Raw genomic sequence first — 13,903 nt, 5'->3', positions numbered from 1 at the left:
AGAGACCCGTGTCGACCTCTAATATTTACCACCCTCAACAAAAAAAAAATAAGGAGAGTCCACCCTGACCATGTCGTTTTTTTCGGTTTCACATTCATTTTCTTCACCATTTGTTTTTATTTGGCAGTGAAGCAGGTAGTCACATGACTTTTTTCCAACAACTTTCATTGGTTGAATAATTTTATGATGTAATGTTGCTTCTACAAAATCAAAAGTCCTTTGAAGTTGTTTTTACTTTCAACAAAGAATATCTCCCTTTCTACATTTTTCTATCAACATGTAGACTAGCGTCCCCTCGGCTTAAAGCACCTGAACCTCATGTGCACTTGCTGCTTTTTTCTCTGCTGTTACTGCCAGTGAGATGACAGGACACAGTAATTAAGCACACTAGATGAGAAGTGTAGGAGGTGTTGGAATTTAAACACTTACATGTTGTGTGACGCTTGTTTTTGCACCTGGTCTCGTGGTTTCAAAGCTTTGCACTCTGTCGTTGAATTCTTCTCTCCTGAGTTCTGAGAGCACAGAATTTAGAAAGCTTGACTTTCCGGAACCCACATTGCCCGAAATAAGAATATTTGTTGTGGAAGCCTTAGGGTGTGGTTGGTGGTTTTTTATTTCTTCTTGAAGTTTCATGTAAGCACTGTAAAACAAGTAAAAATGAAAAGAAATGTCAAACTTTAAAAAGCTCAGTCTTACAAATATTTCAAAACATACAAAAAAAAAAAAACTGATCATTTACTCATCACTAAATTCATCTTCACGCCATGGATTAGGGAGAAGTTGCTCTGGTTTCGATTGTTCTGCAAAACAAGGAGAGATACATAAATATGCACAGCTCTGTTTTTTCTGTGGTAAAGATGAGGCTTTTAATATGACTTACTTCTTGTCGGAGCAGATGACTGTCCTCCCACTGCATCAGATCTGAAGGTATGGTGTAAGTTGCGATTACAGAAGCAATGATTAAATTAAAGAAAAACAAACTAATTATATATATACACACATACATATATATACACACAGTGCCTTGCAAAAGTTTTCAGACCCCTGACCAATTCTCTCATATTACTGAAACAGATGACTGTCCTCCAAAACTGTTGCCAAGAGAAAAACAAAATAGAAAAAGACGATGATAATTAATAAAGAAAAATAAAACCTACCCCATTGAAAAGGGGCAGACTTTTTGCAGACATTTTAGGGTTTTTTCTCATCTTATTTGGAACTCCAGTTGTATTTTTTACAATTGAAATTTGAGATGGCGAGCCAGGAATCTGACTGCGTTGGTTTAGAATTTCAATCAGAGAACCCGAAAGGACGTTTGAAGTGGAGATCTACGTTTTTTTGTTTCTGCATGCTATGGTCTAGACTCAACCCGAGTAGTACTATTGAATTCAAATATCCTAGGATATATCAAGCAAAACTGGGAATCTGGTTGAGTCTTATTTGTTCTGTGGAATGATTACAACGCTGTGTACTGTGTAAATTGTATATCTGCTATAACCAGCAGCAGCATTTGCACTGCAGGAAGTTCTGGATTTGCTGTGGCCTCTGCTGGAGTCTGCCATACCTCTGTCATCACGTCTGCTGACAGCAGTACCGTTGCCAGCAGTACCGCAGCCAACGTTGCCAATGGCAGCATTTCCACTGCCGGAATTGCCCCGACTGGAGGAGGAGCCAGTCTTGGAGCTGTCGGCTTTTCCACTGACCGCATTGCCACCGGCAGCATTTCCACTGACAGCATTGCCATTAGCAACATTTCTGCTGCAGGAATTGCCCCAGCTAAAGGAGCCAGCCGGGGAGCTGTCGACTTTTCCCACTGACAGCATTGCCACCGGCAGCATTTCCACTGCTAGTGGTGCCACGGGAGGAGAAACTCTCCCAACCGTCAGCCTTTCAACTCGGCTGGTGGAGCCAGCCTGGAAGCTGTCAGCCTTTCCGCTGACAGCATTGGTATGGGGAACATTGCCGCCAATGGGGCCCTTAAGGTCTCTGTGTCTCTGGCTCAGGACTATGGGACTTTTGGGCTTTTAAGGGGGAAGTGGGCGGCCATGTGTGCTGCACACAAAGGGGAGGGGGGGATATGTGGCAGAGTGCCCCGCCCCTGTGTGTAATTTGTGTTATATGTTGTATGTAGTGTGTTTATTGTTGGTGTATATGTACTTTTGCACAGGATATAATGGGGCTATGCTGATTAAAATGGGTAACTGTATGGAAGCACAGGAAGTGCACACATTAGTTCATGTGCTGAGATTCAAGTGAGTGATTAATTAGTAATTGAATCCCGGCACAGATGTGTGTGTGTGTGTGTGTATATATATAGATGCACAAATCACTCTTGAGGTTGGAGAGTACGGGAGAGAGTCAGGAGAAATATAAATAAATTACTAACAAATGCTACGCGTGCTGGGTCTACACCTGCCTGCTACTTGTTGGAGGTCAGTGTTTTGTTTGTCTGTTTGTTTGGCCATTGTGCCGCTTATTTTGAGTGTTTTTGTTTTGTTCAACTGTTTTATTTGTTCATTTATAATTAAATCCACGCATTGGTGCATTCAATCACCATTCAGTTGTCTGTCTAGTTCCTGGTCTGACATCACCACCTGAGCAGTCTGTCACACTGCACATGAGAATATAGATTCTAGTTTTTGACAACTGCCATTTTTTGTTTAAGGTAATAAATTGTTACCAGAACGAATCCCACTTGTGTGTTGCAATTGAATTAGTAATAATTAAAACTATAGTATTCTGCCAGTCTATTTTTGAATCTAGGAGAAAAATGGTGAACTGCTATAAAACAGTAGTTACACCACTATTTGTTTACACTATATTTTTGTTGATGCTATTTTGTTTATTTGATTTACTGTTTTATGTTCACTGTTTGCTCTCTTTCTCTCTCACTCTGATGGAATGGGTTTAATTATGTGCAAGACTTTATTTCACCTTGTGAATGCAATTCATCCTTTTTGTATTGGTAGCCAAATTGAGCTTTTCTTACATGACCAGACCTATTTTATTTGCAATCTATTTGAAAACCCAAACTTTTTTTTTTTTTTTTTTGCCTGGTGTGCTTTTTAATGTTAGCCTTTAGGCGAAATTCGGGGGATGACGTAGAGGGCTCTCTCCCACTTTGCGCTGCTTTTTCTTATCCTATATCCTTTTCTTTAGCCTGTCTTACCTTCCCTCCATGGCGTCCTTCCCGGTAATGTCCGCCGATCTCTTCCGGGTGGAAGCTGATCCCAGTTCAGCCTCATTTAGTATTTCCAGCCAACCACACAATGCAGCGCTCGCCTTGTCAATTATTAGGGCATGGCCAGCGCTGCTCCACGTATGTTATTGGCTGCCCCTCCTGTCTATCTCTCTCTTTTTCTACTTTAACCCAGCACTATTTCCGCTTCCTTGTCTGTGTTTGTTTTTTGGTGTTCGCTCCTTTCACTGCAGGCCATTTCTCTGCTCAGCGCTCGCAAGATAGTATCAGCTATTTTCCTACCTGCTCAGTCTGCGCCGTTCAAAACATAGCAACATTCTCAACTTGGTCTGCGTTTTCATCAGAAAGACTGTTCCATCATTACTGCTGTACTGCAACTCTTTCCCACTGGCGCCTCGCACACCACGGTTACCACGGCAGCCTCATCGAGTGACTACTGGGAGTGGTAAGTTGACATGGCGACCAGGCAGCTTTAACAGGCAATGCGAGCCTGTGCCTCACTACTGCAATCTTTGGCTCCTGCTGCTGCGCTTTTGCAACATGAGAGCTTCAACTCGCCGAATTGTGACATCTAAATTATTATTATTATTATTATTATTTATTTCTTAGCAGACGCCCTTATCCAGGGCGACTTACAATCGTAAGCAAATACTGCAGGCTCCTCTTCTATACCTACGTTAACTTACTTATATCATCACTAACTGTTCTAAAGCTAATGTTTTATACATAGACAAGGATTTTAATCGCAATAACCAAATATATGCTACCCTGCTTCACTGAAGCCAATAGTTTCAATTCCAATCACAACCTCTAGATGGCAGCATAACACCACAAGCTCTATATAATTTAAGCTGGTTTGCTATTGCTGCGAATCTCGCACACTCCAAACTTTCTATCAATTCCTGCAGTTCATTGTCATTCCAAGGGATTCTCAGTACCCTCCTGAATTTTTCAAATCCAAACCCCATCCCCTCGAGGACCTCGTCATGAAGCCAAGCTTATCAGCTTTCTGAGATGTTAAGAATCCACCGTCACATTAATTTCCAGCTTCCCTGCATCAGGCCATTCCTGCAACCTTCTTGTTCCTGGATTTGCACTTCCTCATTTGCCCCCAACTTCATCAAGGCACTTAATATAACTTTCAAAGTCCATTTCATTCAATTTGAGCTACCAGTCACATACGGAAACTATGTGCTATGATTATCAACATTTCAGTCAAGCGTCCTCCTACCCCGCAATAGACAATACACTCTTAGACTGCTCCTGATCAAATCAATAGGTTTTGCAGCAGCCTCCGAGCAATGCATTCCCATCCTCTCAGGTTTTGCAGCGGCCTTAGATCTATGCATTCTTCATCTCTGCCCAAAGGCAGCCCCATCGCCGACATCATCTAAAAACGCCTTAACTCTCAAATACCAATTTTCACCGCATTCAGCAGCTCTCTGCTCTCTACAGCAAGCCACTGAACACTACTGACAGCATTCCGTCGTCTACTCCCTCAGATCTCTGCCCGTTCAGCAGATCTTGCCTCTACTGTTAATATCTTCTCATTACAGCAAATCACGGCTCCCTCTTCAGATCTGCTCACTATTGCAGCATACAAAAGTTACTTTAGTTTACTGTTTAAATCTGCAACTGCTCTCCTCTAGAGCTTCCAACGCTCCAGCTTTCCTCCAATACTTGGATCACAAATATATATATATATACACAGAGAGCTTGACTTCCTCAGCAATTTAGTCATATGTCCGCTCATCTTCTCAGATACTACAAGCTTTAATACATGGTACAAGACTGGAAATCGATTTATGAATTAAGGAGAATGATTGGAGTATTGAAACCCAAATCTCTGATTTATGAGTTCACCTTTTCCATTCCAAACAGACATGATGGTAGCAAACCGCTGATCAATCCCGTATTAACTAACACAGGACGGTTGGCATTTCATCTCTCTGCCTTCGTTTTTAGAAACAACTCGGCAGTCGATTTCATATATTTTTTCAGGTCCAGCTGCCACCTCAGCCCTCATCAAACTCTGCAACACCAACATCTGCTGTTCAACTAAATACAACACTCTCCAGCCTTCTGCAATCTGCTCATCACTACATGGCCACACTTAGCCCCAGCGACCAAATCTTCATTTACCACTGGATGGAAAACATTTACAACTTTCTGCACTCAAAACAAAATACATCCCATTCCGATTTAATGAGCAACGGATTCTAGCCTCCATCGCCCATGCAAAGGATTCTCTTCACTTAGCCCCTACTACCGTTAAAGCCTACATCTCCGGAATTCAGTATTTCTGCCGCCTCGTCTCCGTCCCTTCTCCAACACTCCTATCCATCCCATCAGTTTGCTTGACATTAAGAGAGATCCTCAAGAGCCCCCCCCCCTGCTGCTCCCTCCTGGCTCCCTATATCAATAGACATCCTTCACTCTTTAATCTCTACCCTCAGAAAAAGCTGCTCTGTCTATGCAATGTCCTTACCATGGAAGTATTATGTCTAACTGCTCTTGTGAAGCACTTCCTCTGCAAGACTCCTGAAGGAACAGAGTGCACCCTGTGAATTTACTGTGACAACACCAGTGATTTACCGGTTTTAAAAAAATAAATAAATAAAAAGCAAGAGTTACCAGAACATCAAGCATTAAGCCATTTGAACTATGAGGTTTTGTGAACCATTCCGTGCACCCAGATACTGGACTTTGGCCAGCTGTAGTAATTTTACTACAGAATACTACCCCTTGCAGTAAAAAAAAAAAGTTAACCATGCCCAGTGTTAAACATGGTGGAGGTTGTGTGATGGTCCACAAGTTTCACAGCCTGGTCCCAGAAGCAGACCCCAACCCGTGGCAAGTTCCTCCTTTCAATCAGCTGGTGTTCCACTAAACTCCACACTCTCCAGCCTCCTCCAGTCAGCCTGCAGCTTCAGGGAGAATTGCCTTCGCCCCTTCCACTCGCTCTTCTTATTCTACTGCCTGGTCTTCCTTCACCACATTCTGTGCCCAGATTCATATCTCTCTCACCACCTATAACCTTCAGCACCTCCTTGCCTTTATGACAGACCTCAGGCTATCCCTTAACCTGGCCCCTTCCTCCATCAGGAATTATCTCTCAGGTATCCAGTAACAGTTCCCCGTCCCCCCCTGCTCCTTTCAATCCCGGAGGTCCGTCTGAGAGTCTTGCATCCTCCTCTCCATCAAGACAACCAACCTCCTCGGAATCTCCAGTTTCCCAGCCATCAGCCTGCGGCACTTTGACCTCACTCAAGTCCCCGGAAATAACTTCCTCCTATTCATCAGGACTTAAAAAACAGACAGTTACATCAAGATCCAGAAGTTCCGCTACCTGGTCCCAGGAGCAGACCCCATCCCTCGTCTCGTACCACCCTTCAGCAAAACAATATTCAACTGAATAACTCTCTTTCCAGCCTCCTTCAATCACCACATGGATTCATGGAGTACACTCTCGCCCCATCTACCCTTTCCTCCTACTCAACTGCCTGGTCTTCAGTTACTCACATTTGCGAGCAAAAACAGATCTCTCATACTTCTTTCAACGTACAGCACCTCCTTGCCTTCATCACTCACCTCAGGCTGTCTCTACATTTAGCCCCCTCCTCTATTTAGATGCTACCTAGCGGGCATTCAGTATCAATTTCGCCTTCAATCTATCTCCTCTCGTCCGTTCTAGAGATGGCGGATCTCTAGAGAGAACGCTCAGAGGCATGGAGAAAAGCCTGCTCCCCTCCTCTCCATCAAGTTAACCAATCTCTATAGACCTTCTCCTTTATCTCATCACTGCTATCCAGCAAGGATGCTTCAACCTATTCAACGACATCGTCATGGAAACCCTGTGCCTGACCGCTGCCTTTGGATTTCTCAACTTCCAGCTTCCCAGCTCTAGGCCTTAAGCGCTCCGATCTCTCTCAAATCCCCGGAAACCACTTTATCCTCCACATCAGATCTTCAAAAAACAGTCCATTTAAGCCAAGGATTCCGTGTCTTCTGTCGGATCCCCTCCTCATCGACAGCTCCAGATCTATACTTACGAGACACTGGTTCTCATCCCGTTTATGCACCCTCTTGTCACGGATTGGGCTTCAAACTATTTCTCCCCCCATTCATTCCGGATCGGAGCAGCTACCTCCACGGCCAGGGCAGGAATCAATCAACACTTGATTAAGTCTATGGGGCGCTGGATCTCTTTAGCTGTTGAACTTTATATTAGATCATCCTCTGCAGACATCGCCACAGCTCACCAAGCACTCGTTATCTTGCCCGGAGTGGGGGGCGCCCTCTCCGCCAGGCCCACCCGAGGTTTCCTCCCTCACTCCCCCGGCTGTCCGGGTCGGCCTCTCGTCTCAACCACTGCCGTCCGGCTGTTCCTTGCCGGCCTGAGGGGGCCCCCTGCCACATCCTATTCTTCTGCTCCTTATGCGCTAAGCCTTCCAGGCCTCAACCTTGTTGTCCCATCTCCTCTCTTCCATTTCAGGTCCAGGACCATTTCAGCCCCCTCATGCAGTAGGCCGTGCCTCCACCTGCCGAGCGGGCCCCGACCAAGGGGGGGGGGGGGGTGTTTCTCTGTTTTCGTCTCTCCTAAACGGATCTGAGATACTTTTCCTAAGCTCTCCACGCCGCCCAGCTGCCAGCTTAGCTGCCTGAGGATGCTGCACTGAGTTGCGAAGGATCTGTCCTTTTGTCCTGTTCGTCCCCTTCCTGTTTCTTGCTCCACTAAACGCCCAGCAGCCAGAGGATGCTGCCTGACCCGTCGGGAGCGAGAGTCAGTTTGTTGTATGTTATGTGTCTAAACTTTGCTCTCTCTCTCTCACTTTTACGTCGCCCAGCAGCCGGAGGATGCTTCCAGACCCGACGAGAAGGGAAAACTCTTCGTTCCCTATCTCGTCCTGCTATCAGTATCTAACCTCAATGTTACTAAGCACCATTCCCAAACTCCATCCCCAATCTCGCCATCCTTCTCAAACTCGTTTCACTCTTAAACTCTCAAATCCCTCTCAAGCCTCCTAACCAACCGGAGAAATCCTCTCATCTTGTCGCATTCTTAATATCTCACTCCCAATTTCGCCTCCTCTCAAGCCCTCGTAGGCATCCAGTGAATAAATAATGATTTTGCTATTACTACTTCACCAAGTCTCACCATTAAACCTTTTAACTGTTGTGCTCTTTGTTGTTTAATTATGTGAAAAAGAATACCTGTAAAATGGGCTAGCCAGAGGGAGGGGCCAGGAGAAGACAGGTGTTTAAGGTTGGAAGCAGCTTCTTCTTTTGTGTGTTTTCCTGGTGCAAGTTGCAGGGGCTGCAGATACAGGACAGTCTGCTTTCCTACAAGGATAGGGCCTTTCAGCTCGCTAAGCTTATGGTTCCCTGGAGCACAAATCTCCAGTGATGCACATATAGAATAGGCATCTGTATGGTTGGGGTCCTCTGGAACCTCGGTATCGGATGGGGTAGATATGTTTAACAGATAGGATTGGACATACTTAGCTAGGAGCAGCTAAGGTGAGAGGATTGACAGGACAAAGCCTGTAGTATTTTGCACTTAATCATATCCTGATGTAACTATCACTATCTAATCATATCCCGATGTAACTCTCACTATTATCTGCTGTATTATTGAATTGTGGTTTGTCACACTTGAAAAAAAAATTATTGTATTTCCTGCTCTTATTGTATGACTTGTATTGTAACACTTGAATGTATTTGTATTTGCTTGCGATTGTAAGTCGCCCTGGATAAGGGCGTCTGCTAAGAAATAAATAATAATAATAATAATAATAATAATAACAAAGCAGGAGAAAAACAAGTACCCTGTTAAGGTGAACCAGATGTTCTAGAATGACTGGTCAGTCTCCAGAGTCTCATGTGCATGGGGGGTTTCTTTGTCTGTAGTTTGTTCAGAATCTACCATCCATCTTGAACCCAGACACGCTGTCTGTAATCCCCGTGAACTGTTATGTTCAGAGCCTCACAACTCTGAAACTAGACTTTGTGTTCGTAATCTTTGTATGCTGTTTCTTCTTTATAAAACTCTACAAAGACAACCAGAGAGGTTTTGTGTTTCATTCAGGTCTGCAGCGTGCGGGAACAGTCTGCACTCACAGCTCAGCAGAACAGCAGCAGCATTAAGGGCTATTCAGAGTCCAGGACACGCAACCTACTCGCGGTACAATCGAAGAATAATTAGTGCGTGTGTGAGACGCAAGGTGTAGACGCGAGCATCGAATCGTTAAGTTGAAATTTTTACTTCCATTTCTGTAGGGAGACATGGATGTATATACAGGACAGATATGCTAAATAAGAAAAAAATGAGGGGAAAGAGTGGGGACGCAGGTGGAAGTAAGAAAACACCAAAATATATTGAACCTTTGAGCTGCCTATCCAAATTTATCAAACACAGGGGCACAGATTTAAATGTCCCAGAGCAGGATGATGAGGCATGTATTGAAATATATAAATCAAACAAGTACAGTATATACAGGCTTGCCATAAGGAATTAAGTAGGAGTAATAATAAATAAACAAGTACGTTAAATATTCATGAACAGAAAATAATTCTAGCTTGATAGAATCTTTAACTCATCTCGCTTTCATTTCTTTGTCACAAAATAAAAACAGACATTTATTTCATGACATATTGCCATATTATTAGTTTGTATATATAGGCTCGATATAATTACGTATTCACAGATGAACTTGAAGATATCTTATTGTTATATGTGTTTGATAGATAGAATCATGTTAATGTCTTGTTCATTTTTAGTTAAAAGTAATATACTTTGACATAACAATGAAGTTTGAAACCTTTGTTTCCAATGTTTTTTCTTATGATTATTATTTTACTACAAGTAGCCTGTGCTGTGAAGATGTTGTTATTTTAGAACCCAGCACCACCAGACAATGCTGAAGAGAGTGAAAGTATTTGCAGCAACACAGAAAGTGCATCTGTAGGTCAGCTAGATTACGCACCTGTTCCAGAAGTTGGTCCACGAGCTAGGAAGAAGAGAAAGAGTTTAGATCCTGTGGAAGAAGCTTTGCTAGACAGGCTAAAAAATAGATACATCAAAAGAAAAAAAAAGAGGATGAATCTTTTGCAAAATTCATCTCCGTTTCTCTCAGCAAACTCTCCGAGTGAAGTAGATCCCTGGCAAGGTTCTGAATTCATCAGCTTCTCTATGACATGTTGCAGATGGGTTGTACCCAGACCTTGGCGCATACTCCCTCAAATGTTCCATTAAACTCCAGTACGTCACACACCTCTACATACTTCCCTGAGGAATCCTCGGAAGAGCATCTTTCCCAAACCGGTCTGCACTTACCACATGCAACAAATTGGCATTATACTGACTTATAAATATCCTACAAAAACTAATCAGTGGAATGTAAATGCTGCCACTTGTTAACATTCACTTACTAAATTATAAAACTATATTATTTGGTGTTTTGGGTATAATATTGTTACTGTAAAGGACTGGGAACTATTGCTGCTCTAGGGTGCTGTGGAGCAGTGTTAGTAAAGCGTAAGTAAAACCTAATAGTACTTACCTTGACTTGCTGCTAGGGGACCCGCTGTCCGTGTCCTTGTATAGGAAACAAAAAAAGGGGAAAAGTTGAGTGTTTTAACAAAATTGAAGACCATGGGATATAGCATGGGAAAAGGGTAGCATTGATATGAAATGTTATATCTCTTTATTTTTGTAAAGACTGCCCAATGTTTTCTGCAGTGTTTTAAAAGTTAAGTTTAATTTTCTTTTGAGTGGCAGCTTCTCGTATTGTTGGCTGCATGGCTTCATGAGAGAACGTGTGCACGCGTGTGTCCACCCTGGTATTTAGACCTGCAGGGGTGTGTGCCCATTGATGAATAGGACTGAGAACTACTGCTGCTGTAAGGGTGCTGTGACTACTAGAGTTTTTTTTCTCTTACAGGCCAGTTTGAATGCATGCTCTATGCATTTAATAATTTTATTTTTTTGTTTTGTTCTTGTTTTGCCTGTAAATAGTTTGACTGTCCCTTGCTTTTAAACCACACCAGCTGTGGTCCTGAGGAGCTCTCTCTGTTTTGCAAAGATTTTTTTTTCAAATAAATAAAAACAGTTTTTGGACTTCTGTTATGTGAGAACTCTTTAGTCTTCAGCACCATCAGGACCCTTCCTTTAGCCTGCTGATCCTTAACTATACGGGATAACACCCACTAATTTACAGAAGAAGTTTTCACAGAAACATATTGTACATTTCATCTTGAGAATTACAATTATATTACTTGATATTCTACAGTAGATGTGTTCTATTTCCAGTGCAGTATTTATCACACCTCGATTGAGTGAGTCACTGCAGCTCAGTTACAGAGAAGATCTACATACTGTAGCACTAGTGTCTGATTAGCATGTTACAGAAAAGCAGCCAGAATCTGTGCACATTACCTTGTACAACAGCCAGCCAGATCGCATGAAAGCAGTTAATGAAAGAAATGTCACTCTGCTTTCTGTCTGGTGTTAAACAGGATATATTATATATTCTTTATTTCTCAGCCTCCTGAGCCCCTTTCCAATTACCCTTTTATCTAAACTCACCTAATTAAAGAAAGAATAAGCAGATCAGACAATGTAAGGTCTGTTGCAGGCAGCTAGAACAGCAGAGCAGCTCCTAAACACAGACCTATCAAACAATAAAGAATGACAATTATATTTAAAGCTTCTTACTGTTTGCAGCTCTCTTTTTATTAAGCGAACAAGCTTCTTCACAGACTTCTTGTTTTCCTCACAGTCACACAGTTGTTGCTTACAGTCATTTTCAAACCAGTAGCATGCAACGATGGGTAACTCATTAGGGATCCCCAAGGGCAGGGGTGTGGAGTAGAGATCACTGGAGTCTGGTTTTTCATATGGTGTTAATTTCCTAAATATAACCACTGCAGCATAGGAATCTTAAAAACAAAACAAAACAGAACTTGTTTTTAATTTTAAAAATGTACAATCCATCCACATTTTCTACAGTCAGCACTCACATATCCGACCCTATAACATTTTGACTTCAGTGACTAATAAACGAGTGTGACGCATATCTGATCATTTCATCTGATTTGACATGTATGTAGGTGAGCACGTTGTAACCACAACCCCCTGCCCTACACAAATACACAAACACATTTCATATGGAAAGAACAAATATGTCTTGGGTTTGAGGACTGCACTGGGAGACGTATATTGTAGTGTGTTTTCTTCTTTTCTTTGGCACTGTTGCCGTTTTCTTTTTCTTATTTTTTTCTTATATCTGACATAACACAAGAGATGGCTCATGAGGATGGTAGATCGTTCATGGAAGATTTGATTCAGCAGGGTCAAGGCAGGATATTTACAGCAATCTGTCTCGAATGTTTAACTATCTGAAGACGGTTCTCCTGTTAGTTTTATTTTTCATCAGGAGGGGTCTTTCATTGATTTTGTCATTGAAATTTGTTCGCACACGAGTTGGGGGAATAACACAGCAGTAAAAGACAAAGACTTGTCAGTTTTTTCAGGGAACATAAAAAAGATACAACGTCAAATACATAACTGAAAGGACTGTGTTTTTACAGTAAGTATTTTGATGTACTGTAGTTAGTTTTGTTGGTACAATACTATATTTTAAACAGAAGTATTTTAATTCAGAATGATATGATTCTGAAAATATCACTTGCCAAAAGAGACGACATGTTGACTGTAATACAGGACATACTTTTAAATCCGGTACGTACTGTAGCAGTATATAAAATTCCCCATTAGCAACCCAACAGCAAAATTAAATTAAAATTTTACCCATACCATAACTGCGTAAAACATAAAAGGCAATGCAATTTAGCAAAAGATTAAAAGAAACACCAGTTTCCAGAACTAAAACAGTATCCAAAGTCAGTATTCAAAATTGCAGAATATAGTGCTCGATAAGGCCCTAATGTCACAGTTCACTTGCAAATGAAAATGCACAAAAGCAACTAAAGATCACAGATTGAAAAAAAATGCATCACAGTCTCTAAAACTGTTTAATGAGTAACTTTTACATTACAGTCGCTGGTCTCATTCGCTTTGTTTTGGCTGCATTTTCATCAGATGAAACTGGAGGAAGCGCTGTGTAACTGCACAATAATAAAGACCAAAAAAAAACGCGGGTTGTGACGGATAATGAAATTAATTGTAACATTGAAGAGATGGGCTTTGTATCATAAAACTCGTGACGGAGTTGGAAATCGCGTGTGACGGGTAAGAGCATTCATTGGTTATATATATATATATATATACAGTGCCTTGCAAAAGTATTCAGACCCCTGACCAATTCTCTCATATTACTGAATTACAAATGGTACATTGAAATTTCGTTCTGTTTGATATTTTATTTTAAAACACTGAAACTCAAAATCAGTTATTGTAAGGTGACATTGGTTTTATGTTGGGAAATATTTTGAGTGGCACTGAAATATCTTGCTTGCATAAGTATTCAACCCCTGTGCTATGGAAGCTCCCAGTTTATACCGATGAAAGAAATTGCCCTAACAAGGACACAATTACTCACCATTGGCCTCCACCTGTGAACCATTAAAGTTGCTGTCACATTTTCTGGATAAAAACCCCACTGTTGAAGGATCATTGGTCAGGCTGTGAATCTGAAGGAAAATGAAGACCAAAGAGCATTCTACAGAAGTTAGAGATAAAGT

General features: G+C 41.9%; 1 protein-coding gene across 1 annotated transcript in view; it reads right to left on the bottom strand.

The window, feature by feature from the left end:
* The window catches only part of LOC117966829 (interferon-induced protein 44-like), a 47,413-nt gene that overhangs the window by 19,519 nt on the left and 13,991 nt on the right, over positions 1-13,903 (bottom strand). Inside the window, exons 4-9 of the mRNA XM_059008244.1 lie at positions 11,916-12,139; positions 10,762-10,796; positions 10,186-10,209; positions 881-921; positions 740-800; positions 430-640 (exon numbers count right to left, since the gene is read on the bottom strand). Of these exons, the coding sequence (XP_058864227.1) occupies positions 430-640; positions 740-800; positions 881-921; positions 10,186-10,209; positions 10,762-10,796; positions 11,916-12,139 (596 nt within the window). The remainder of the gene's footprint in view (positions 1-429; positions 641-739; positions 801-880; positions 922-10,185; positions 10,210-10,761; positions 10,797-11,915; positions 12,140-13,903) is intronic.

The sequence above is a fragment of the Acipenser ruthenus genome, chromosome 36, assembly GCF_902713425.1.
Source record: "Acipenser ruthenus chromosome 36, fAciRut3.2 maternal haplotype, whole genome shotgun sequence".
Taxonomy (NCBI): Eukaryota; Metazoa; Chordata; class Actinopteri; order Acipenseriformes; family Acipenseridae; genus Acipenser; species Acipenser ruthenus.
The sequence above is the reverse complement of the archived record's forward strand: the minus strand, read 5'-3'. Positions and strand labels throughout refer to the sequence as shown.